The 23,797-nt window shown below is 42.4% G+C and overlaps 1 protein-coding gene across 2 annotated transcripts in view; it reads left to right on the top strand.

Moving 5' to 3' along the window:
* Positions 1-23,797, top strand: part of PRDM5 (PR/SET domain 5) — a 100,879-nt gene that overhangs the window by 10,237 nt on the left and 66,845 nt on the right. For both annotated transcript variants that reach the window (XM_056855470.1, XM_056855469.1), the window contains exons 3-7: positions 8,097-8,219; positions 16,857-17,052; positions 18,001-18,175; positions 19,288-19,380; positions 19,658-19,779. In XM_056855470.1, coding sequence (XP_056711448.1) covers positions 8,097-8,219; positions 16,857-17,052; positions 18,001-18,175; positions 19,288-19,380; positions 19,658-19,779 — 709 coding nt within the window. The remainder of the gene's footprint in view (positions 1-8,096; positions 8,220-16,856; positions 17,053-18,000; positions 18,176-19,287; positions 19,381-19,657; positions 19,780-23,797) is intronic.

Here is a 23,797-nt window from a genome sequence, read left to right as displayed (position 1 = left end):
TATGGATAATCGGGGGTGGTGGAATGAGTTTGTACTGAGAAGCACACAGACAGAATTCTCATTACTAAAACCTTTTATTACAATACCAACCGAACAGGAATATGGACGATTAAAAGGAAAGCACAAAACCATTACATTTCGTGCTAGAATACTTGTGCGCAAAGTGAGAACACACTCAGAAGGATGACACATGTGAATAGGGAAAGCAGGCCGCAACTTTATTGACTGCAGATTCCTTCAGTCTTGGCACGGCATCCTTATGGAATGGCAGATGGTATTGACAGCCGAGCTGCTGAAAGCGAACAGCGCAATCCACCTGTGGGAACAAAACTAGTTTAAGGCAAGAAACAGCAGCCTGTTATTCTTGTCCGCTACAAGACTCCTGGTGTGTGTGTGATCAATATGCCAGCCTTGGGGGTGGCTGCTGTGTACCTTGGCCCGAGAGACCTTTAAGAGTGTCATGCAGGGAGTCCACTCTTGCTCAACCCTGTATTATGCTCCCAGCACAGTGCCCACTCAAACCAGTTGTGCCAGTATGAATGGTTTACCAAGGCAACAGTATATTTTGTATTGAAGAAGGCCCCAAACTACAGATTCCCCCACCATTCCCCTCCATGTTTGGGATTTGCCAAAAGGGATTCAGTTTGAACAGTCAGAAGTTACAATGTGTGATAACCTTTCTCTCTGTGTGTAAAGTGCTGTCAAGTTTCAGCCGACTTAATGGCGACCCCAGCAAGGGGCTTTCAAGACAAATGAGAAGCAGAGGTGGTTTGCCATGCCTCCCTTTGCAGAGTTTTCCTTGGGTGTTTCCCTCCTAAGTACCCACCCTGCTTAGCTTCCGAGATCTGACCAGATTGTACTATACCATGCCACCTTCCTCCCGATAACCTTTCTACTGATATGGATTTATGCTTACAAAAAAGAATGGCTCACACAGACGTAACTGCAGTAGAACTCTGTGCTTAGCAAATAGTGCGCCAGGCTGTCTTGCGTCTGTAGTCTATCCATTGGAAACCCATAATGAAGAGCTGTAAAGAAGGCATGAATTACAGTGATCTTATATACTCTCGTTTCTTCTGTGTGCCCTCATCAGGGCAAGGGAGAGCAAGGGTTTACAGCATCCTCAGTCTGAGGTGGGAAGGGCTTCTATCCCTTGTGATGACCTCACCCCCTTCAAAGTATTGTGAGAGCCTGGTTGCCAAACCAATGTGCTACTCATTGCTGGCATGACCTTTGCACGGGTACTTGAGGCATAGCCTCACACAGGCAAATGGAAGTCCTCTTGCCTCCCCTGGCCCTCCTTTGGGTTTCCTGGCCTCGTTGCTGTGGCCCTGTCGCTTCTCAGGGGGCTGTCTGATCTATCTAGGATGACTACCTAGTGCTTCCTGCCTGGCTTATTGAAGCTGGAGCAGCAATCCATAGGCTATGGTGGCAGGTGGAGTCAGTGCCCCAGGCATGGCTCCAGCAGGTTCAGCAGTCAATAGGTAATCAATCTGCTGCCCAGCAACTTTTCACTATTTTCTCAGTGTGAACTGTATAGAGCCCCCTATCACTGGTTTCAACTTGCCTTATCTCACATGAACACATGAAGCTGCCTTATACTGAATCAGACCCTTGGTCCATCAGACTCAGACCGGCAGTGGCTCTCCAGGGTCTCAGGCAGAGGTCTTTCACATCACCTACCTGCCCCTTTAACTGGAAATGCTGGGGTTGAACCTGGAACCTTCCGCATGCCAAGCAGATGCTCTACCATTGAGTCACAGCCCCTCCCTCTCGAAATGTATTAGCATCTGAAGAATGGTCTCGTTAGATCAAAACTGGCAGGCAGGTTTGTATGACTGGACATTGTGGAGAACAGGATGCTGGGCTCCATTGCCTATTAGTAACAAGCAGTGGGACTGTTCTAACGTCTAGGAAATATCTGAGTTTAAAACAGAGACATCCTTCCCACAATGTCCAACAGTGTCTCATTTATGAAAACCTTCACAGCGTCCTAAAATAGGATTTGAAATTTATACATGCATTCTTGCACTTTCAATAAGGCTACTCATTGGTGTAGTAAAGCCCACTTCTACAACATTGTAGTTTATTCCTCTGACATACCACATGTTCCTCTGACACACCACTTGCTAGATGTTACTGATATATTTCTTTTTATGCTCTACCAACTCACAGGGTCATTTCAGTTTTCATATACTGGCTTTTACCCTTGAAATAATAGTCACCAAAACCTCATAAGCTTTTGAAATTTGCTTTTAAGTTCTGGTTTTCAACCCCCTTTTTTTAGATACTTTTTTTTTTAAAGAGCAGTTCAATCATGTTTACTGGGGTGTGTTTTGAATCAATGTTTCTCCCAGACGGATGTGTTTGTTAGTTTGCCCTTTCCTAATTAAACACCAGTATAGATAAAAAGCACCAGAATATTCATCAGCATTCCCTGGTGTGATCTTTCAGGAGAACTGTGACCACTGTGGTCATCAGTTTCCTTGTTGCACAAAGAGTAAGTTGTGATTTTGGTTTCTGTCCACATTCAAAGAAGCAGTCATCCTGAGCAAGGAAAGCCTTTGGCACCTATTTAGCAGCCAGCAGATAAAATTTTGATTTAGTTTTTTGACGAGTTTTGACCACATGATCTTCCCATTACTGTGGAAATGGGAAGATCATGTAGTTTCTCGATGTTCCATAGGTTTCTTTTTAGTAGAAGATTTGGAATTCCGGAGAAGAGAGATGTGCTAATATATGTTGAAATATACTATGTTTGTAGCCCTGTGGTTCATATTTCTAGAGTAGTGATAGAATCTGTATGTTGCAGGATTTTGTGTTTGCCAGGCAATAGGGCGGACTCTTCAATCAGCTCTGCTGTTCTGAGACATGAGAAATTATGGAATGTACGGGTTGAAATCAAATCAAAAGAGTTTCCATCTAGACATTAGGAAGAATTTTCTAACAGAGCTGTTCTTCAGTGGAACAGGCTTCCTCGGGAGGTGGTAAGCTCTCCTTTCCTGGAGGTTTTTAAGAAGAGGTTAGATGGCCATCTGTCAGCAATGCTGATTCTGTGACCTTAGGCAGATGATGAGAGGGAGGGCATCTTGGCCATCTTCTGGTCACTAGGGGTGTGGAGGGGGGAGGTAGTTGTGAATTTCCTGCATTGTGGAGGGGGTTGGACTTGATGGCCCTGGTGGTCCCTTCCAACTCTATGATTCTATAATAAATTAGTAGTTCACTCATGAAGGGCACAAATTGTCTTCCATGTGTCAGTTTTTTTAGAATTGCAAATAAAAGCAAAAGCTGAATGAAAAGTTCTCATACTGATCCCAAACTGGACTCACTTAGTACATAATTTTTCTCTCTGCAGAAACATCATTCTTGTGGACGTACCCGATGCATCTGTTTGTAAAAATCATGATATTTGTAATGTGAAGCTTATCCTGTGAAAGGATTATCCTTAAATCATTGTAGTGGATCAGATTCTCTTGAAGCAAATGGGACTTGCTGTAGCACAATCCAGTGCAAAGTGAACATTCAGAAGAACAATCAGCGCCATTCCTCCTGTGCTTTGTTTCAAAATTAAGCAGGATTCCAGACACTGAAAAAGTGTTTCCCTTTCTGTTTAATGTGTGAATGTAGTTTTCTGCACTTCTTCAACAAGAGTCCACAAAATGGTCTCCAAAATCTCAAGCAGTTTGCACTGAGTACAGCAGAGGAAGCCATCTGTTTGTTATCATTTCTGAGCTGATGTTTCCCCCCTCACTAGCTGCACAGTATTTGACTTCAGTTTACATGCATGCTTAAGCAGTACTACATAACGTATTCCAATGCCTAATGTTTTGACTAAATTCAACATGATTTCATTATAAGCTTAAGGGAGTCATTGAGCAAGTGGCCTGAGGCCACACTTGAACACACACCAACATAGTCTCCATCATTTCCCTCCCCCCTCATCGCCAGTAGACATTCTTCAAGCAGTGGGCATTCCATGATTCCAGCTCACATTTATTTGCATCTGTCCATGGCTGTACAATGGAATCAACTGAAATTCTGTAGGAGGGGCTGTGGTTCGGTGGTAGAGCCTCTGCTTGGCATGCAGAAGGTCCCAGGTTCAATCCCTGGCATCTCCAGTTAAAGGGACTAGGCAAGTAGGTGATGTGAATGACCTCTGCCTGAGACCCTGGAGAGCCGCTGCCAGTCTAAGTTGACAATGCTGACTTTGATGGACCAAGGGTCTGATTCCGTATAAGGCAGCTTCATGTGTTCATGTGAAACTGAACCTTATTCCCAACACCGGCAATAAACTACTGATCCCCAAATCCTGCAAACTTGCCACAGATAGATTTTATTCTTGCTTCAGGACTGGAGACAATCTTGGATTCTTGATTCTTCTATGATAGCAAGTCTGCTGGATGAACTTTGAACGTGTCACAGAGGTCAAGGTCATGTAGCCCTTTAAAAAGGCTGAAGTTGCTTTTTAAAAAAAGGCTGGAATTGTAGCTTCAGCAATACTGTAAATCTTATGTTTCTTTACTGTTTTATTCTATGGGCAGCCTAGGCCACCATAGCTTTGGAAAAAGAAACTTGAGTATTCTATAATCCACTATGCAGCATAAACCAAATTTCTTGCTCCCTCACTGCAGTAGGAGCATGGAGGGTATCAAACCATTAGAATACTGTAGCCCAGACAATGAAACAATGTTTTTACAACACTTTTCGTAAATGAAGCACTATTTTCAGTCCAGTATCTTTTATCCAACCTTATAGTATATACACTTTCATTCTCCGACTAGGTAATACCTGGGCTGAAATCCTTGCTCATTGTATTGGGACCATTTGGTGGCACAGGAAAAGGAACAAGTTCCTCTCTTGAGTCTTCACCTTAAAGACTATCTACTGCATTAAGGAATGTGCTGAAATCTGTGCGAGAGCTGGAGTGGTGTAGTGGTTAAGAGCAGTGGTTTGGTGCGGTGAACTCTGATCTGGAAAACCGGGTTTGATTCCCCATTCCTCCACATGAGCAGTGGAGGCTAATCTGGAGAATTGGGTTGGTTTCCCCACGCCTACACATGAAGCCAGCTGGGTGACCTTGGGCTAGTCACACTCTCTCAGCCCCACCTAGCTCACAGAGTGTCTTTTGTGGGGAAGGGAAGGTGATTGTAAGCTGGTTTGATTCTTCCTGAAGTGGTAGAGACAGCATATAAAAACCAACTCTTCTTCTTCCTCCTCTTCTTCTGTAATGGAAATTAATGATAGCCAGTGCAGGTATACAAAAGTTGTGAGGCATGCCTTTTGAAAAAAAAAATCACATCAGATGAATTCTTTGTAGCTGTTGATTTTTGTCTGAGCTTTTAGACTTTGCCCTGATGGCTACATTCTGAACTTGTCTTCGGGGCTGCAAAAGGCAGTGATTAAGGTTGCAATGCTAAGCAATTCGAAGACTTCTGAAATGGCATTGACTTCAGTGAGATGTAAGCAGCTTAACTCTCTGCAGGATTGCTGCTGTGTACGTTTATGAAGGAAGGCTCCAGTTTTCATGATTGTGTTGCTTGTCTGCTTAGTTTAATGTGCAGTTTTGTGTACTGCAGAGGTCCCTCCAGGCTCTTAGCCCTTTCATGTTGAAAACACAGCATAAACCGGAGCTATTGTGGGAATGTCAGCCGGTCTGAAATGCGATCACTTTAATTTCATCCATATTCATGCCAGAATTAACACTGTTTTTTGCTTGTGTGCCCCAAACTAAGTAAAATATATATAAAATAAAACTTTTGGATCCGTTTCTGTTTTTCCCCCACGTCCGATAACAATCCTGTTATCTTCAGAAATAAGTCGTATTCATATGTCTGTCTTTTTAGGGAAACAAACCTCTGTTTAGAGAAAGAGTGATAAATTGGAGAGACTTTTATATTGCTTGCTGAACCTCACAAGCATCAATTTCTTTTAGTGATATGAACAATGTCCCAAGTGTTTTGAACAGTTTTGTTATATTGAGACTACCTGTGTCAATGCAAAAATGGCAAGGGGAAAACCGAGATAAAGGCAGCACAAATCACCTGGCAGTGTGATCCCAATCTTGGCCACAGGTGAATCAATGAAAAAGGCAAGAAAGAGGGCTACTTTTAAAAGCACCTAGAAGAGGCAGGAAAAGAAACAGATTACATGTCGTGGAGACATGAGAAGAAGAGTTGGTTTTATATGCTGACTTTCTCTACCACTTAAGGCAGAATCAAACCGGCTAACAATCACCTTCCCTTCCCCTCCCTACAACAGACACCCTGTGAGGTAGGTTAATAAAAACTTTGTGCCTCTAAATTACCTTTACTCGCTGGAAACCCCAAAGTTGGGAAGAGCCTTTACCTTAGCCCGGTTCAACGTACTTCCATCCGCCCTTATTGAAGGAAGATATGCCCGTATCCCATATGATCAATGAACCTGTCCTTGCCAGTCAGGCGGGATTGAAACCATTGAACACGTCTTATTAGATTGCTGTTACTATCAGGAAATTAGATCCAGGCTCATTAGACCAATATTGTCCACATACCCAGGTAGAACAAGCTCCTTTTATACTGACCTTCTCCTTGCTGACTTCTCCAACGAGACCACCCTTAAGGTGGCAAAATTCTGCACACAAACATGTTTAATAAAACAGAAGAAGGTAACCTAAATTTTAATTAAAGTTATCTAAGTGTTATAACTGTACCATTTAACTATTTATATACGTCTAGAGTTATATCAATTTGTTGCTGGTCTTTGACCGTAAATAAACTTGTTGTTGTTGTGAGGTAGGTGGGGCTGAGAGAGATCTTAAGAGAACTGTGACTAGCCCAAGGTCACCCAGCTGGCTTCATGTGTAGGAATGGGGAAACCAACCCGGTTCAGCAGATTGGCCTCTGCCGCTCATGTGGAAGAGTGGAGAATCAAACCCGGTTCTCCAGATGAGAGTCCACTACTCCAAACCACTGCTCTTAACCACTGACTGCTTTTTAAATTTTATTGATTTAGAGATAGTTATGCCCTGCTTTTCTACCTAATGGGGACATTGTTCTCCTGTCCTTCAGTTTATCTTCACAACAACAACTCTGTGATGTAGGTTATACTGAGAGAAAGACTGGCCCAAAGTCACACAGCAAGCTTCCATGGCAGAGTCTGGGTCTTTTAGATCCTAGTCTAACACTCCAACCATGATATTTCACCTTGTGTGAGGGAAAAAGCTATTTTAAACACAGAAGCCTGTTTCTGGCCATAGTAAAAAGGTAAAGGTAAAGGTCCCCTGTGCAAGCGCCGGGTCATTCTTGACCCATGGCGTGATGTCACATCCTGACATTTTCTAGGCAGACTTTGTTTGCGGGATGGTTTGCCAGTGCCTTCCCCAGTCGTCTATACTTTACCCCCAGCGAGCTGGGTACTCATTTTACCGACCTCGGAAGGATGGAAGGCTGAGTCAACCTTGAGCTGGCTACCTGAAACCAACTTCTGTTGGGATCGAACTCAGGTCGTGAGCAAAGCTTTGGACTGCAATACTGCAGTTTACCACTCTGGGCCACGGGGCTCCTTCTGGCCATAGTACTGATAATACAAAGAGTCTTTAAAGGAATGGCTGAATACAGAAACAATTTATTATAAATAATAAACAATTTTGAAAAAGCTCCCATCTTCCTTCTACTGTAGAAGCAGAGGGGGGAAGCCAGGACTGTGGTTAAAAAAAAATAGTGACTTTTACACAGTGGTTTTATCTTGAAGCTGGACCCTGCAGAGAATATTTGAAATTAAAAAGAAAAGAGCCAAACTAATGGAAGCTGATACAATTAAAATGGGAACAAAAGGAATTGGATTTTTGATGGGGTTGTGTAAAAGATTGCAGTTATAATTTGGGCAAAATCTTTCAGTAAGGAAGTAAGGAAGTGGGAAGAGAGTTAACAAAGGAGAGGCCAGCTGGCGATGGAGGTATGTGGGTCAGGGAAGCGGAATATGGCACGTCATTTGGAAACAAGACAGATTGCTTCTCCTGCCAACAGGCTAGGATAGGTTCGCTGTGTTTTCAGTGTAAGATTATGATCTTCTCTGCTTCCGAGTGTTATTTTGTTGCTTAATGATTCTTTCCATTTCAGGTTCGTGGGAATAAAGGTGAGGTGCTTTATGTTCTAGATGCCAGCAACCCGAGGCATTCTAACTGGCTGCGTTTTGTGCATGAAGCCCCATCCCAGGAGCAGAAGAACCTGGCAGCCATCCAGGTAAATTAAGTTTCTTTATAGGATGCCATCTTGTTTGGTGTTTATCTATGCTAGCAAATAGCAAAGGGGTTAAAAGACATAAACCTTGCAACTGCTTATTGTTCCATTTAGCCTCACAAACATAAAGTATTCTAAGAGAAAAAATGATAACGTTCTAAAAGTATTGTATTTAATTGAAAGAATAATGACTATGAATGTAAGATGACCCCCTTCCAAAAGAGATGTTCACACACACACAGACACACACACACACACAAAATGCAGGAAATTCACAACGACCTCCCCCCACACCCCTAGTGACCAGAAGATGGCCAAGATGCCCTCCCTCTCATCATCTGCCTAAGGTCACAGAATCAGCATTGTTGACAGATGGCCATCTAACCTCTTCTTAAAAACCTCCATGGAAGGAGAGCTTACCACCTCCTGAGGTTCAATCAAAAGAACCAAGCCCTGGGTGTGGTGGGAAATGGAAACTAGCCATTTTAAGCTATATTATCTATTGGAACAGATTCAGTAGAACTATTTAAATGTATGGTAGGTGGATAGCCAAAGTATAGCTAACAGTCTGTCTTCACTACAACAACTGAATGACATCCTACATGAAATGGGTTGCTGCACAGAAGCAGGCAATGGCAAACCACCTCTGAGCATTTCTTACCTTAAAACCCTATGGGGTTGCCAGAAGTCAGTTGTGACTTGATGGCACTTTCCACCACCACTGTGCCAGGCCTAATAAGTACAGCCACTTGTGTACTCAACCAGTGTCCAACTCACAGTGTTCAACTATGTCAGCTTACCTGGCCATCTTTACAGGGCCTTTGTGTGGTAGGTGGATACAATGAAAGTCTTTGTATGCAATGATTTCTCATCATCATAAATTAACCACAGTAGTGCCAGTGTTCTTGAATTCACTGAAAGTTGAAGATATCTGAGTTAGACACTATTTGTGCATCAGTGCAAACAGACAACTAAGGGGATTAATCTAATTATTTGTGTGTGTGTGTCTGAGAGAGAGAGAGAGAGAGAGAGAGAGAGAGACCCATCAGGTACACTCAACCTTAAGAGTAGGAGTAGACAGCTTTTTTGGCCTGAAAAACTGTCTACGTGGTGATGATGATTGTACTTAGGTAGACACACGGGGACAAAACCCAGCCCAGTGCTGTTGCCAGCGTCTTGGGCTCACTTTCGAACTGGCTTGCAGCTTCAGTGGGCCGTGGATTGAGATGATGGGCATAACCTGTGCCTGTTGCCTTCTCTCATGCCAGCAGCACCAGCAGCACTTCACTTGTTTGGGCAGCAAATGGATCTTACATGCCAAACAAAATGGTCTTGGGTGCCACTTTTCACCGTGTGGCCTGGCACTTGCTTCTGTACGAAGGAGAAATAAAAGAGCCCTCAGCAGTCACAGGAGATTAAAAAACAAGACCAAGGCCGATGGAGCAAAATAGGTTAAAATATATTCTATTACTTTTATTACTCACTACTGAATTTATACTCTTCTTTGAAAAACCGTTGCAAGGCTAACAGATTCCCCCAAAGAAGCCTCTCGAGCGAAACGCATAGGGAATTTTAACCTGAGTACTAAAATATATTTTACCTTTTTTGCACCATCGGCCTTGGCCTTATTTTTTATCACCTGCTTCTGTATAGCACTGTCCTCAACATGCATTTGTAGCTGGAAGTTTCTTACCATCTTGATGGACTCAGCCATGACTTGAGAACCATTCTTTTAGATTACTTTCAAGTTCATCACTGATACTACAGGTGTGTCTGAGGTCAGCTTCTTTTATTATTGATGCCACTGGATTAAAAGAGGGCTTTTTCAATTCAAGGAATAACACATGGACACATATGTTCATGTATTATTCCTTGCATTGAAAAGGCCCTCTTTTAATCCAGTGGCATCAATAATGAAAGGCTGGTGTAGAACAAAATTAACATTTTGCTTGTGCCCCAACAAATACATTCATTCTGAGACACAGCATTTTTGTCAATTGTCTCAAAGAGGCAATTTCGCTATCTGCACGCTGGGAAAAACGACGTTTACATTTGCATCATTAACTCTATTTAGTTTTCATTAAAATCAATTACATCACAGTGAAGCACTCAAGCAAAGAAAACTGGCCAATAATTCTTTATATGGATTATCTGTACAAGACCCAAGAGAATCATAATCTTAATAATGTGATTGAATAATTGCACACCACTGATTACAGAATAATATGCCCACACATTTGAGTGCTATAGAGACCTAATTAACTAGCCATGTGGCAGTCTGATTATGCTTCTATACTGTAGTTTTAAATGTAATTTTCAAAACATATTAATTTAGAATATTAAGAGACAACAACTAGATTTTAGTTTAATTTGTGTAGTCCTTGGTTTATTGTCCATGTTTCGCAATGGGTAAAGTCTTACTGTGTGATCCTGGTAATCTCAGAAAAATGTAATTACATTCACAATCAAGGTTGCTTTCAGAAAAACAGGAAGGAAACAGGAACAAACCATCTTTGTGGATGGGAAGCAACTTTTTCTTGAAAATGAATGTATTGTAACAATAACGGATGCTGTCAAAATCAGGCAAAAGCCAGTGAGTGCAAATAAGTTTGAACCAAACCTCCCATTTATTTGAATTGATTGTGCATGCTATTTAAGTTGGAATAAAATATAAAGCTTTCAATTCCAAGCCGATCTTTATGTGAGGCTCCCATCACTAGCTATGAGAAGAGATTACCCATGAAACTCTTTACCTTCAGGTAGTGGACTACAATAGTTTCCTGTTAATGTGCATTGCACTTCAATTTATGCAAGCCCTTTATGATTTTAATGTTGTCACCTGAAGATTTTGGCAATAGAGAAATAACAGTGCATTCCTAAGGAGAGTTTCTCCAGTTTAAGCCCATTCATTTCAGTGGACTTAGACTGGAGTAACTCTTTTTAGGAATGCACTGTAAGACATCAACATCAGTCAGTCAGTCAAAGCTTATCAATCAAAGCTTATATTGTGTGCATGAAGAAGAAATGCCCAAAGAGATGACACATTTGCAAGTGCTAGAGAGAAAGCTGGACTATAAATGTTAATAAAAAAATAAAAAAATAACTTGTATATTGTGTAGGGTTGTCTAACATATAGGGCACATCCAGACAAAATTAACTTCCTGTTAACTTCCACTGATTTTACTTTATTAAGAGGCGGAGAGAGGCGATGGGGAAGTCATAAATTTTCCTTTAATTGTTTTTTTTTGTTATGAATTTAAGAAACCATAACAACATAGAGTTAGAAATTTGAATTTCATATTGCCTTTATTGTTGTTTACTATCATGGAAAATTTGTATTATAAAAACCAATAAAATTATTATAAAAAAAAAAACTTCCACTGATTTAAATGGGAAAGATTTGTACATACTTATCACTGCAGTCCTATTCTAAACCCATTTAAATCAATACATGTAGACAGGAGTAACTCCGCATAGGATTGCACTGTAACTCTCATTGACTGCTTTTTAGTGGTACGGTCCCGACATGCATGGTTGAGGTGAGACTCACCCATCCTTCCTCCCACTTCCTCTTCAGTTCTCTCAATTCCTGCTTTTGTTGTCTGGCTGCCACTACTAGGGTTGCCAACCTCCAGGTACTAGCTGGAGATCTCCTGCTGTTACAACTGATCTCCAGCCGATAGAGATCAGTTCACCTGGAAAAAATGGCTGCTGTGGCAATTGGACTCTATGGCATTGAAGTCCCTCCTCTCCTCAAACCCCACCCTCCTCAGGCTCCGCCCCAAAAACCTCCTGTCAGTGGCGAAGAGGGACCTGGCAACCCTAGCCACTTTGTATAAACCGGGCAAATTATAGATTGCACAAACCACAGTAGTTATTGTGTCTGAACTAGGCCCATGGGTTATGCCTGTGCTATTGGACTTTAAAAGAACTGCAAATATTATCAATATGCTGTTTGGAACCTTTATATCCAGAATGTCAATATTAAGGACATTTTTAAAATCATGATCAGAATGTCATCAGTTAGAGAAAGGTTCCCATTCTCTGATGAGTGACACACTGTGGGTTGGATCAGTGTCGGCCATCTCCCCTCCTTATTGCAGTCCTCCTCCCATGCTCCCTAACATAGCCATTTTTGTGATCAAAGAAGACCACCTTCTCCCTTTTTTAGCACTCCAAAAATCTGGTAGGATTCGACCTTTTAGGAACAACTTCCAAAACAGGAAAATCAAAATTGCAGTACTGCCAAATTGGACAGTACTGCCAAATTGGACAGTACATTGCTATCTTAAGGAGACTTCCACTCTTCTAAGTTAACTGGAATCAGTAAAGGCCAAGAAGGGTGCACGATATTGTTGTTCAATAATTTATTTGCAAATTTTCATCAGTGCAACAGCAGCAACAAAAAACCTCCATCGTTGGTCCAGTCAGTCAAGTGATCGGTAAAGACATCAAATCCACAGCTCATCTCATTGCGTAAAGTCTAGAGTTGGAAATGTTACAGCGCATTCCTGAGAAGTGCTGGTGGCAGCGCCCAAAGGCCTCTGGAGGCCGGCGATGGCCTACGGCAGTGCAAGGGCCCACAGCGCCGGCATCTGGGCGGCGCATGCTGGCATTTGTAGGCCCAGTGCCAACGTGCAGGGTCGGACGCTGGTCTACGGCCACTGGCGCAGCAGCGCTGGGTCTGGACACTGATGAAGCCTTCTGCTGGACACCGGCAAAGGCTGTGGTGGCGACCCGGGAGGCATTCCTGGGGCATAACGGCGTCCCGGGAGGCGTTCCTGGGGTGTTACCGCGCCGGCTGGGGGGGTGGAGTCACCGTTAGGCGGCCTCCTAAGCCATTATGGCTTGGGAATGCCCCCTTTTATTTTGCAGTATCTCCTGTGCAACCCTATGCAGGTTGCACGGATTTTTGGCGCGGGGCAGAGGTTTCGGCCAGGCCGAAACCTCCTTTGGAGGCAGCACTGCTGCATTGCCTCCTAAGGCCTGCGCAGGCATTCCAGTCAGGAATGCACTGCTAATAGTGTTTTTTCTGTGTTGATTTCAAATTGTTGTAGGTTGCCAAGAAATTACCTTTTCGAATATTCTTGAAGAAGAAGAAATTTCTGGCTTTATTCCTAACTGTTTGCAAGTTGCACACACACACACACACACACACACATATGCACACACATATATTTTAAAAAAACTTGTGTCTGGCAGTGACTACTGTGTGGTGAAGGCCCCTTGATTGTTAATGTCAAAACTCTTTATAAACAGAATCACAGCCAAATCTTTATAGTCAAACACTCTGTTCATTAACCACCAGACATTCTGGTGGTCTGGACAAGCTCAGCAAACTAGAATAATGAAATGGCAAAGGTTAATGGGAAAGGAGGTATTTACTGTGATGCAGTAGAGTGGTTTAAAGTCATACTTAACAAATGTAATAATGGAAGATTAGTATTTGAGAATCAGTCAACACTACAATAAATATGGTGCAACTGGTCTGTCTCTCAGCCCAAATGACTGAAGGGAATTGTGGTAGGGAGGAAGAGGGCAAGGACCCAAGAGGAAAGCAAGGACAAATAGGGCTTATGTGGTTTGATACATTTACATATTATAAAGCCGTTTGGCAAAGATATTTTTTGTTAGATTCTTAATTTGAGGGTTAGATACATAGTTGAATGTATTGGGTATTTTAGATATTTTGTTTTTGGATATTAGACATTTATTGTTTGTACCAATGTGGTGAGAATACCATAGCTAGCCATTTTTTCCCTAAAATAAATTGCCCATTTTGATATGAACATTAGGCTTTTACCAGAGTCAAATGAATATGGTTAGAGTTCAGATAAAAAAAATAACTGAGAACCAAGCTCTCTTGACTGCTATAATGTTAAAACTAAACAATTTAGAGATGTTTGAATGAGTTGATGGCAGGAGTGCCCAACCTTGAATGGGCAAAAATTGGGCCTGCGCTGTTCAGAATGTGTTTGTGTGAGGCGTGTCCTGCGCCTGTCCTGGCCCTCTGCCATGATTTCAGCTCCACCTGGGTCATCTTCCTAGGCCTCAGAATGATGTGTCTGAGCCAAAGAAGCCCCCTGGCTGGCCAGTTTCTGGATTAGCAAACCTTCCAGCCAACGTCTTCCCCGACTGTTTGGGAAGCTTCCTTTTTTAAAGGGCAGTTGTTTCACCCCCTCTCCCTGACCATCCAATGAGACCCATCCCCTTCCACTTCCCTTATTCTCCTGGCTCCACTCCTCCTCCCTGATCACTGCTTCAGGCTAGGCAAGACTGCCTAATTTCCTTGCCTTTCCCACACTTATCCCCTCACCCTCTTCCCTGCCGTGGGCTGCAACCTTGGCCAGGTCTATTAAGATCAGTGCAGACATAAAGGTTTGCTGTGCCATTGCATTGCATATTCTAAAAAAAAGTGCTATAAAAAGAAGAATATGCCATCAAGTCGCAATTGACTCATGGGGCATTCCAGGCAAGAGATGAGCAGAGGCAGTTTGCCATTGCCTTCCTCGGCATAGCACCCCCAGTCTTCTCTGGTTCAAAGGATCATGCAGTAGCTCGTGTGAATGATCTCTGTCTGATATCTTAGAGAGCTGCTGCTGGTCAAAATGACCTTGGTAGACCACTCAGCATGAGACAGATTCAGGTGCTTATGAGAAAATGGGAATGTAACTATTTGGAATCAATGTTTCATGGATTCTTGGGGAAAAATAATAAGACAATAGTGTCAATATAAGACAAACAACTACTGTGGAAGCCTTCTGAAAAATAATGACCAGTATTTATCTTTTTTTTTTTAAAAAAAGGAATTTGTATCCTTATAGGTGTTATTTTGAATTGTAAACCTCCTTGAATGCAGTGGTAGAAATGTATACAAATAAATGAATAAAATAAAAATATATAATTTGTAGCATTAGTAATGTAGGACACTTATGTCCCACCCTTTCTTCAAGAAGTTCAGAGTAGCCCCCCCCCTTAAATCCTCACAATGTTTTTTGGTTGGCTAGAATGACTGCCTCAAGGTCATCCTTGGCTGGCTAGATGGGCATTTGGGTGTCCCTGATCCTAGTCCAACCACTACACTACACTAGCTGTCCCATTCTAAGGGGAGGAATCATGTTTTATCAGTTTTATTTACATCTGAACAACAGCACAAATTGAACATCATCAAGTTAAAGCCTTTTGTTCTGAAACATATGTTCCTAGAAAACATAGAGGCAAATAGTTTTACAGTAGGAAACGGACTGAAAAAAGAAGTGCCATATAATTTGACTTAGATTAAATTTAGATTGTAGTAAATTAAAATGTCCTGCAACTATAATTGTACCATAAGAGGAAATAGTAACTTCTTGATGTAGGCTAGATATTCTGATAGTTTTGGGGACTGTGCTGTGAAATAATAGGTTGGAACCAACCAGCCTTTCCATAATGAAAAAGGAGAATGGGGTCTCCTTTGACCTCCCCCCCAAGCTATCCCGAAACAGCAGAAGCAATGTGGGGCAGGTTGCTGAAATGAAGAGTAGGACTGGGGAAGATTGAGTGAAAAAGCTGTCTGGATCCAACTCCCCATATTGAGATAATACATAATTAGCTTTTTTATCCTTTACTGTTATTGATGTAAGTGCAAAAACCTGGCCAGTCCTTGAAGACTGTTGCTTATGTCAAGTACACTGAATTAAATACAGATTTTCCCATTTCCTAAATAAGTTATTTTAATCCACTCATAGATATTTAAACTTTAGATGTACTAAACTGCCCTACTGGCAGTTTTAATAAATCTTTGCAATATTGCAAATTAAAAATCATTATCTTGTCCTGGTGTCATGAAGCCTGTCAAAAAACATACGCCTGTGTACATTATAAGCAAGGTTCAATTAACTGTACTGGATGTTAATCAGATAAGTGCGATGACTGATGACAGAACTTGGCAATCTTCACTAGGAAATTGCAATTCTCCTTTTGTGTTCTTGCGTAACACCCAAAGCACTTGGCTGGTACAATGGTTTCCTCCCTATACTGCATTACCATGTGAATGTTGTCTTATACACCTAAAAGAAGAGTTCTGCTGTAAATCTGTTCTCAGAAAGGGGAGCAACAAACGTCTTGGTAGCTTCAATAGAACTGTTTCGGTTCACAGACCAATACTAAGCACTGGAGCATTTCTGCCATAGCTAGTCAGTATCCCATGTCCTCTCAGTAGAAAAAACAATCCAACTCTAAGGGACTGAGAACATAGCAACTTCTGTGGAATCCATAGTGACATACAGAGAGGCATTCCAATGACTCCCCATGCCAGCCACCTAGGGCATTAGCCAACCAATGTACACTGATGGTGTCACATAGCCCTGACATTGGCCTGCTCCCTCCAACACAGAACAAGGGAAGGAGCAACAGCACAATGTAGCATCCTCCTGTATATGGAGAATTGGGGCATGCCACCGTGTATCTACCACATTCCTGGGATCTCCACATATATAGGTTGATATCCCCTCCTGGAAACACATTCCCTGCTTTTGATGAACGGTTTGTATGCCAAGCACAGATTAACTTGATCATGGAGTCTTGCCTGCTAGCTCTGGATGCTTTTGAAATTAGAGTTGTTCTAAACTTGCTGCCCAATCTTTTTATTTTCTGCATCAGGAAGGAGAAAACATTTTCTATCTAGCTGTTAAGGATATTGAAACAGATACGGAACTACTGATCGGTTACCTTGACAGTGACATGGAAGAATTAGAGGAAGAGGAGGAGGAAGTGGTTATTAACCAGGAAGAAGATGACAGCAACAACAACAGTAATAGCGGCCAGAATAAGGAATTGCAACCAAGCTGTGAAAAAGGTAAAAACAAGTAATAGACGTAATTCATACACCTCTGTGCAAAATAATACAAAAATCATTTCTTAATCAAGTAAGATAAAAGGTCCTTTAGGGTTAACTAGTTGATAGGTGAGATATTGTCCACTAACTGTTATTTGTTCTTTTAATTTCATTCCAGTTTCCTTTGTCAGGATCAATTTTCTTTGAAAACTTTTGTTTTAATTTGATTTTTTTAAAAATTTGTAACTGTTGCCAGTCTGACCTTGCAGGATGAAAGACAAAGAGAAGAACTGTTCAGTGAATTGTTCCCACAATGAACAATTATTCATTGCAATTAAAAAAACACATAATTTCATTGTTTCATAATAATTTTAATAATTTACTTTCCTTAATAAGCATCAGTATCAGACTTTTGCTAATGAACTATAGGCCTAAGCTTATGAAGTCCATTAGATTCCTGCCTTAGTCAATTTGAAACTACCAGGGATCTTGTGAATCTGATTCTGCTCTTACAAATTGCTGATCAATTCCACTTATCTATGCTAAAAAAATCACGAGAAAGAGGTTGCACAGAAATTAGCATGGTCTGGTTTTCTTCTGTAGCCTTGTTCATAAAGCACACTGAGCACATATACAATCCATGTACAGGGTACACCTTATACCTGTGTTGAGCAATTATCATGCTGCACAGCGGAACATGTGACTTAAACCCCATATTTATCTAGGTACTGGTCCCTGGTTTAATTTGTAAAGCGAACTCAAATCTTTCTTACAAACAGATGCACATGTATGTACAGGCATCGTTCATGCATTCACTGTGACATGTGAACAGGGCTTCTGTTTTCAGGCATCAAGTTGAACCTGTGGTGTAGTGGTTAGAGTGCGTATATTATAAAAATTGTTTACTTTCAGAGGATGTTATCATGAGGAAAATATTTCAGTTCTTTCTTGATTGTTATTGTTATATAGATCCTATTAATTGCAAAGAGGACCATGCATGCCCTAACTGTGAATCCAGTTTTGCCAGCCAGGAAATCCTAGCTGAACATCTTCAAACATTGCACCAAAAACCCAGTGAGGAAAAGGAATTCAAATGCAGGAACTGTGGGAAGAAATTCCCAGTTAAGCAAGCTTTGCAGAGACAGTAAGTGAATATCATCATAAACAATACAGTGAAGTCACTCACATCATATAAAATTATGAATTAGGATGAGGTCAATGAGTGTACTGTTAAGCATTAATACGGATTGCAGACTTTATATTTCAGTTTATTGCACTATTACCATAACATCATAACATGAGGGGGAAGCGTTTTCTAGCAGTGGTAGATGAGAAGTTCCAACAAAAAAGAAACTCCAGGAAGCTAAAAACAAACAAACACAAAAGTCATTTTTCTTCCAGCGGCCACATTTTGAATGAGAATTAAAACTGATTGGGTTCCCTGCCCAACCGTGCAAGCAAATCACATGTGTGCACAAATAGAATGGTGTGCAGTCTGATTCCAGGATTCTTTGTGATTTTTATTGGGATGACAGTGTGCAGCTCCCAGACTGTGATTTGCAGAATGTCTTATAGTGGCCCTGGATTAGACCAACGTTCTGTTCTTCAAAAAGTACATTCTGAATGCATCAGCTCAATTCAAGTTCAGTAGCACCTTAAAGACCAATAAGATTTTAAGGGTATAAGCTCTATCAATCAAGTTTTATTTCGATACAATATCAGCTCTGAATAAAAATTAAAGTTAGGTTAAAATAATAACAGTTGATGATTCTGGGAGGGATGATTTGAAGAAGAGGAGGAAAGATCTTCTATGGGGAAAGGTTTTCAGTTAGCCGTTTACGAATCCCACAAGACCAGAGGCAACATTTGGCTACTTGAGTGGTTATCTCAAGAGGAGTCTGCTAGGAGAAGGGAAACTTTAGCTTCTTCCGATCTCCCAGGAAAGGATGACAATATGGGGAGAATGTACTGCAATCTTATGTCATTGTAGAAGGGACATTGCAGCAGATTTTGGGGGTACAAGCTTTTGAGAGTCAAAGCTCCCTTCGTCAGCTATGTTGACTCTTGAAAGCTTATACCCCCCAAATCTTGTTGGTCTCTAAGGTGCTTCTAGACCCGAATCTAGCTATTCTACTGCACATTAACAAGGCTACCCTCTGGAACTCTGAATGCATCAGTGTTTGCAAGAGGACAGCCAAATCCTGAAACCAAATGGATAATGATTGTCTTATGTTTTCTTCTGTCTTTTGCCACAAGCGTCCTTCAATGCACAGAAAATGTCGACCCGGGTGAACATCTGAGAAGTTTTCAGTGTTCCGTTTGCAGTACACCCTTCAGCTCAGAATCGAGGTTCCGAGTCAGAATTATTGGACTACTCTCATCCTGCTGCTGGCCTCCTTTGCATGCTTGCTTGCTTTCTAGTTTTTTTTTTTTTAAGTTGTGACCTCTCAGTGTGCAAGATGAGAAATGCTTTGATTGCTACCTGCAGTAAGCTATGCATGAAGTGACCCCAGAAGCGACCCTAGAAGCATGCGTTAAGTGCACTCAGAATGCCTGCCGAGAAGTTGAAGTTTAATAGCTATTTCTTGGTGTATTATTTTCCCCTTCTCCAACTATTCAATGTCAGCTACGAGCAGCACAAAGAAGCATGCCGAGGGGATGCCAGGTTCGTATGCAAGGCTGATAGCTGTGGAAAGAGGTTCAAGAGTAAGGATGCCCTGAAGAAGCACAAGGAAAATGTGCACACCGGTAAGGGAAATAGTGAAGTTCTTGTTGGTTAGGGGCAGCTTTCCAGAATTAACTTTTTAAAGACAAATTCATAGAGACATCGATGTATCAGTGACTCTTAGATGCAGGAGTTAGAGTTCTTTCTTAGGTGCTATGCACTCATTATCATACCAACCATTTTTACCGTATAATACAGGTTTTATAGGTCTATTGTTTTTCAATAGAGGCTTGAGGTAATTATCGATGGCATCATATATTTTTATGGCATCAATGCTATTTTGTTTTAGAGCTGAGTAGCTCTAACTCTGGATTTGTAAAAATTAGGGATGATTTGTTGTGTAAATGCTCCGACCATTTGAGTCTCCTAAAATCTGGTACTATATCCTCTGCAGATTCCGGAACTGACCTCATTAGGACTTTAGTTTTGGTTTTAAGCAACAAACTCTGTGGGCCATGGTCACTCATATAGGAATCAATAAACTCATACTTATCCACCAAATTGATTAAACTATCGGATATGGCAATGTAGTCTATTGTACTCGCCCTACAGGTCGTTAGATAGGTGAAAGTCCCCCCTGACGAATCGAACACAGTGCCATGCAATACATATAAATTATTCAATGAAAGCATCTCCAAAGGTTTTCATCCAAACTTGTTTATCACCACATCCTTCACAGAATGAGCTAAAAGATTAACATGAGGGATGGGCTGTGGCTCAGTGGTAGAGCATCTGCTTGGCATGCAGAAGGTCCCAGGTTCAATCCCTAGCATCTTCAGTTAAAGGGACCAGGCAGGTAGGTGATGTGAAAGACCTCTGCCTGAGACCCTGGAGAGCCGCTGCCTGTCTGAGTAGACAATACTGACTTTGATGGACCAAGGGTCTGATTCAGTATAAGGCAGCTTCATGTGTTCATATATGTGAGCTGTCAAGCCGGCTCTTATCATCTGAATCTCCCGACCCAATTCTTGCATTGAAATCTCCACATAATATAATGTGAAGTTGAGGAGTTAAAGCAGAAGCTCCATTTATCAGTGCCATGGTGAGCAGCGTTACACCCTTCAGTGAAGTTAGGGGGCTTAGAAGGTAGCTCTGAGCACATGACCCCTCTGTGCATTCAGTCCGTGCACAGAGAGGGAGAGGGGGCATGAGCGTGCTGGCCTTACTTCCCCCACCTCTGGCCCATCAGCATTGTGCTTAAGTGTGGAGGAAGTATGTCCCACCCTGTGATCTGGAACGCTTGGAAAGAAGCCTCCCTGATAAAGGGGCAGGAGTGTACACGAACACTTTTGCTCTATGCCTAGGCCAGTGATGGCGAACCTTTTAGAGACGGAGTGCCCAAACTGCAACCCAAAACCACTTATTTATCGCAAAGTGCCAACACGGCAATTTAACCTGAATACTGAGGTTTTAGTTTAGAAAAAACAACTCATACATTAACATCCCCACTTCATCCCATGCTAGCAGAGTCTCTCTGCACAGGATCGTGCGGCCGGACGGTCTCCAGGAGGCACGCCCCTCACCTTATAGAGTGCATAGTGCAGGTACAGTTAACAGGTGCGTCGCTGGAAGTCGCGCAGGGTCTTGGCTGGCGGGTAGCGGAGCTGGAAGACGGGTAGGCCGTGCTTGCAATGCCGCAGGCAGGAGGTGCACCACAGGACGCGCCCCTCATCCGGCGTGGCGCCAGCGCCAAGGCCGGCTCCCGAGCCAGGGCTCCCCCGGCACCTTGCGGCTGCCGCTGACACACTTCTAGTGGCAGTGCACCTCGCTGTCGCGCAGCAGGTGGTGGAGGCGCAGGCTGGCCTCCAGGGTGTGGACGCTCTCCTTCCAGCCCTCGCCCTCGTACTGCTCCAGCACATACTGTGCGCTGGCCAGGGCGGCCAGCAGCGGCAGCAGCATCCCCCGGCTTCACTGCTCCATGCCTGCCCCACCGCCGCCTGCTGCTGCTCTAGAGCTGCTCGGCCGCTTGGAGGCCGAGAAGCAGGGGGGAAAGCAAGGCGGGAGGCAGGCCCTGGTGGATCCCGCAGGGTCTTAGCGCGGCCGATGGGCGAGGGGAGGGACCAAATGGCCAAAACGCAAGGGAGGTTTTGCCTTGGATTTGCAACTCTCTAGATGTGCTGGGGCGACGGCACACGTGCCCACAGAGAGGGCTTTGCGTGCTCCCTCTGGCACGCGTGCCATAGGTTCACCACCACTGGCCTAGGCAAAGGGATAGAACAGAAGCGGGACAAGTGTGCTCAGGCCCACTCTCCTTCTCTGCTTGCTGATGGAACGCCCAGAGGGGCTGTCTACTCAGGGATGGTATAACTCTGTTAGCATTGCATAGTACATCTGGCTACCGTTTCATGGCGACCAACCAACAGGGGACTGTAATCACCATCAAGTCCTTCTCAGGAAATTCTCAGACATCCAGTTGTTGAGGTTACTTCAGTTCCAACAAAGCAATTCCTGTGTTTGAATGTACAGTACTTCTATTTTGTCAATATCTATTCAGAAGCTGTTGGGAAACAAAAGCCAAAGTCTTTATGATGAAGTCACAGTGGTAAGATGCAAATCTGGAATTGGACCTTTCCTAAAATGCATGTGTTTCATGCTCACATTTGACTAGAGTTGCTGTCCAATTTTGCCTGAAGCAAATTTTTTTAAGTGAATTGGAATTCTGAGAGAAGCAACAAAGAATTTTGATAAGGAAAGCATGATTTTTTTCAAGTGTTTACACTGCATTCTTGTGACATTTTAAACTTACAAAGATGCACATTTGGGACAATTTTGTGCTGATTTTTGGAAGCATTTTAAGGCCGATGTCAGAAGTATTATGCTGGCATAACATAACAGCTTGAGGCTTAATGGGCTGTGTGGAAACATTTCTTGGCATTAATTAATTACTTTAAAGGGCAACGAAAACACTTATTGCAAATTCAGTTTAGAAGAGGTTGTGCTGTGTTGCCTAATTTATTTGGTGTGAAAGAAAATTAAGTGAATACAGGAAAACATTCAGAGGCTAAAGAAATTAAACAGTTTGCTTCATGCTGGTGATTAAAATTTGTAGAGCAGCGCTTTGGCACAGGGACTATTGGGGGAAGATCAGTAGGGCTGTCCCACCTATGGATGGGTTGCAGGTAGACATTGGAGAACACGTGTTTGTTCAGTATCAGAACCTGTTGATTCTGATCTGTGGAATCAGGAGGCAAGATTAAGGGTAATAAGCAAGGCCTAGAGTAAGTGTTACTCCTTGCAATCTGAATCCTACAGAGGGCTGAATTATGAGTGTAGGAGGTTTGCTTTCTGGACATTGCTTCCCTGGAGCAGATCAGTCTATTAGTAACAGGACTTCTGATTCTGAGGCTCACTTTCTAGTGAGACTGATATGATTCCTTCAGCCTCTAGGACTGCTGTGGTTGTGAAGGCTGAATGCTCACAACTCACAGAGTTGCTGGAAGAAGTCATAGTTAATCAAATATGCTGGCAAGGAAATATTCTTGGGGTCAAGGGGTAGAGAAAGTCTTTGTTATCCTTAGACACTGCATGAGTTGCTGTGTGGGTACTTCCTGAGATTACAGCAGATATTCTCTTTGTTCTCAAAGTCGTCACTTCTGATGCAGAAGTGTCTAGGTCTTGGGTTGTGACAGTTTGGGTTTAAAATGTTTTGGATATAGAGGCCATCTGGTGTGGAAGGTTTTTTTCCCTACACTTCCTCTTTTGCAGCTCTTTCCCCCTTACAAATAGTATGTAAATATTCCAATCTATGTCAGGCAATATGTCACATGGGCCTTTGGTTATAAACAAAGAAGCAGGATTGTAGCAGTCTTTCCCTGTAATGAAACAGATTAATAGAATAGTAAGGGGAACTTAAAACCATGGTAAATAATAGTCAACCTAATTATATTCTCTGTCACGTTTTAAACCAGCTGTGAAAAAGGAAGGAAAATACATCTGGTAGATGACCTTTAGTGGGTGCATAATTTTACATGGCAGATCAAATTTTTATTAGAGATATTGGTTGCTTTTTTATTCAGTTATGAAAATATTAATAGAGTTCAG

Source organism: Euleptes europaea, chromosome 9, assembly GCF_029931775.1.
Source record: "Euleptes europaea isolate rEulEur1 chromosome 9, rEulEur1.hap1, whole genome shotgun sequence".
NCBI classification, from domain to species: domain Eukaryota; kingdom Metazoa; phylum Chordata; class Lepidosauria; order Squamata; family Sphaerodactylidae; genus Euleptes; species Euleptes europaea.
This window is presented reverse-complemented; position numbering and strand designations above follow the sequence as displayed.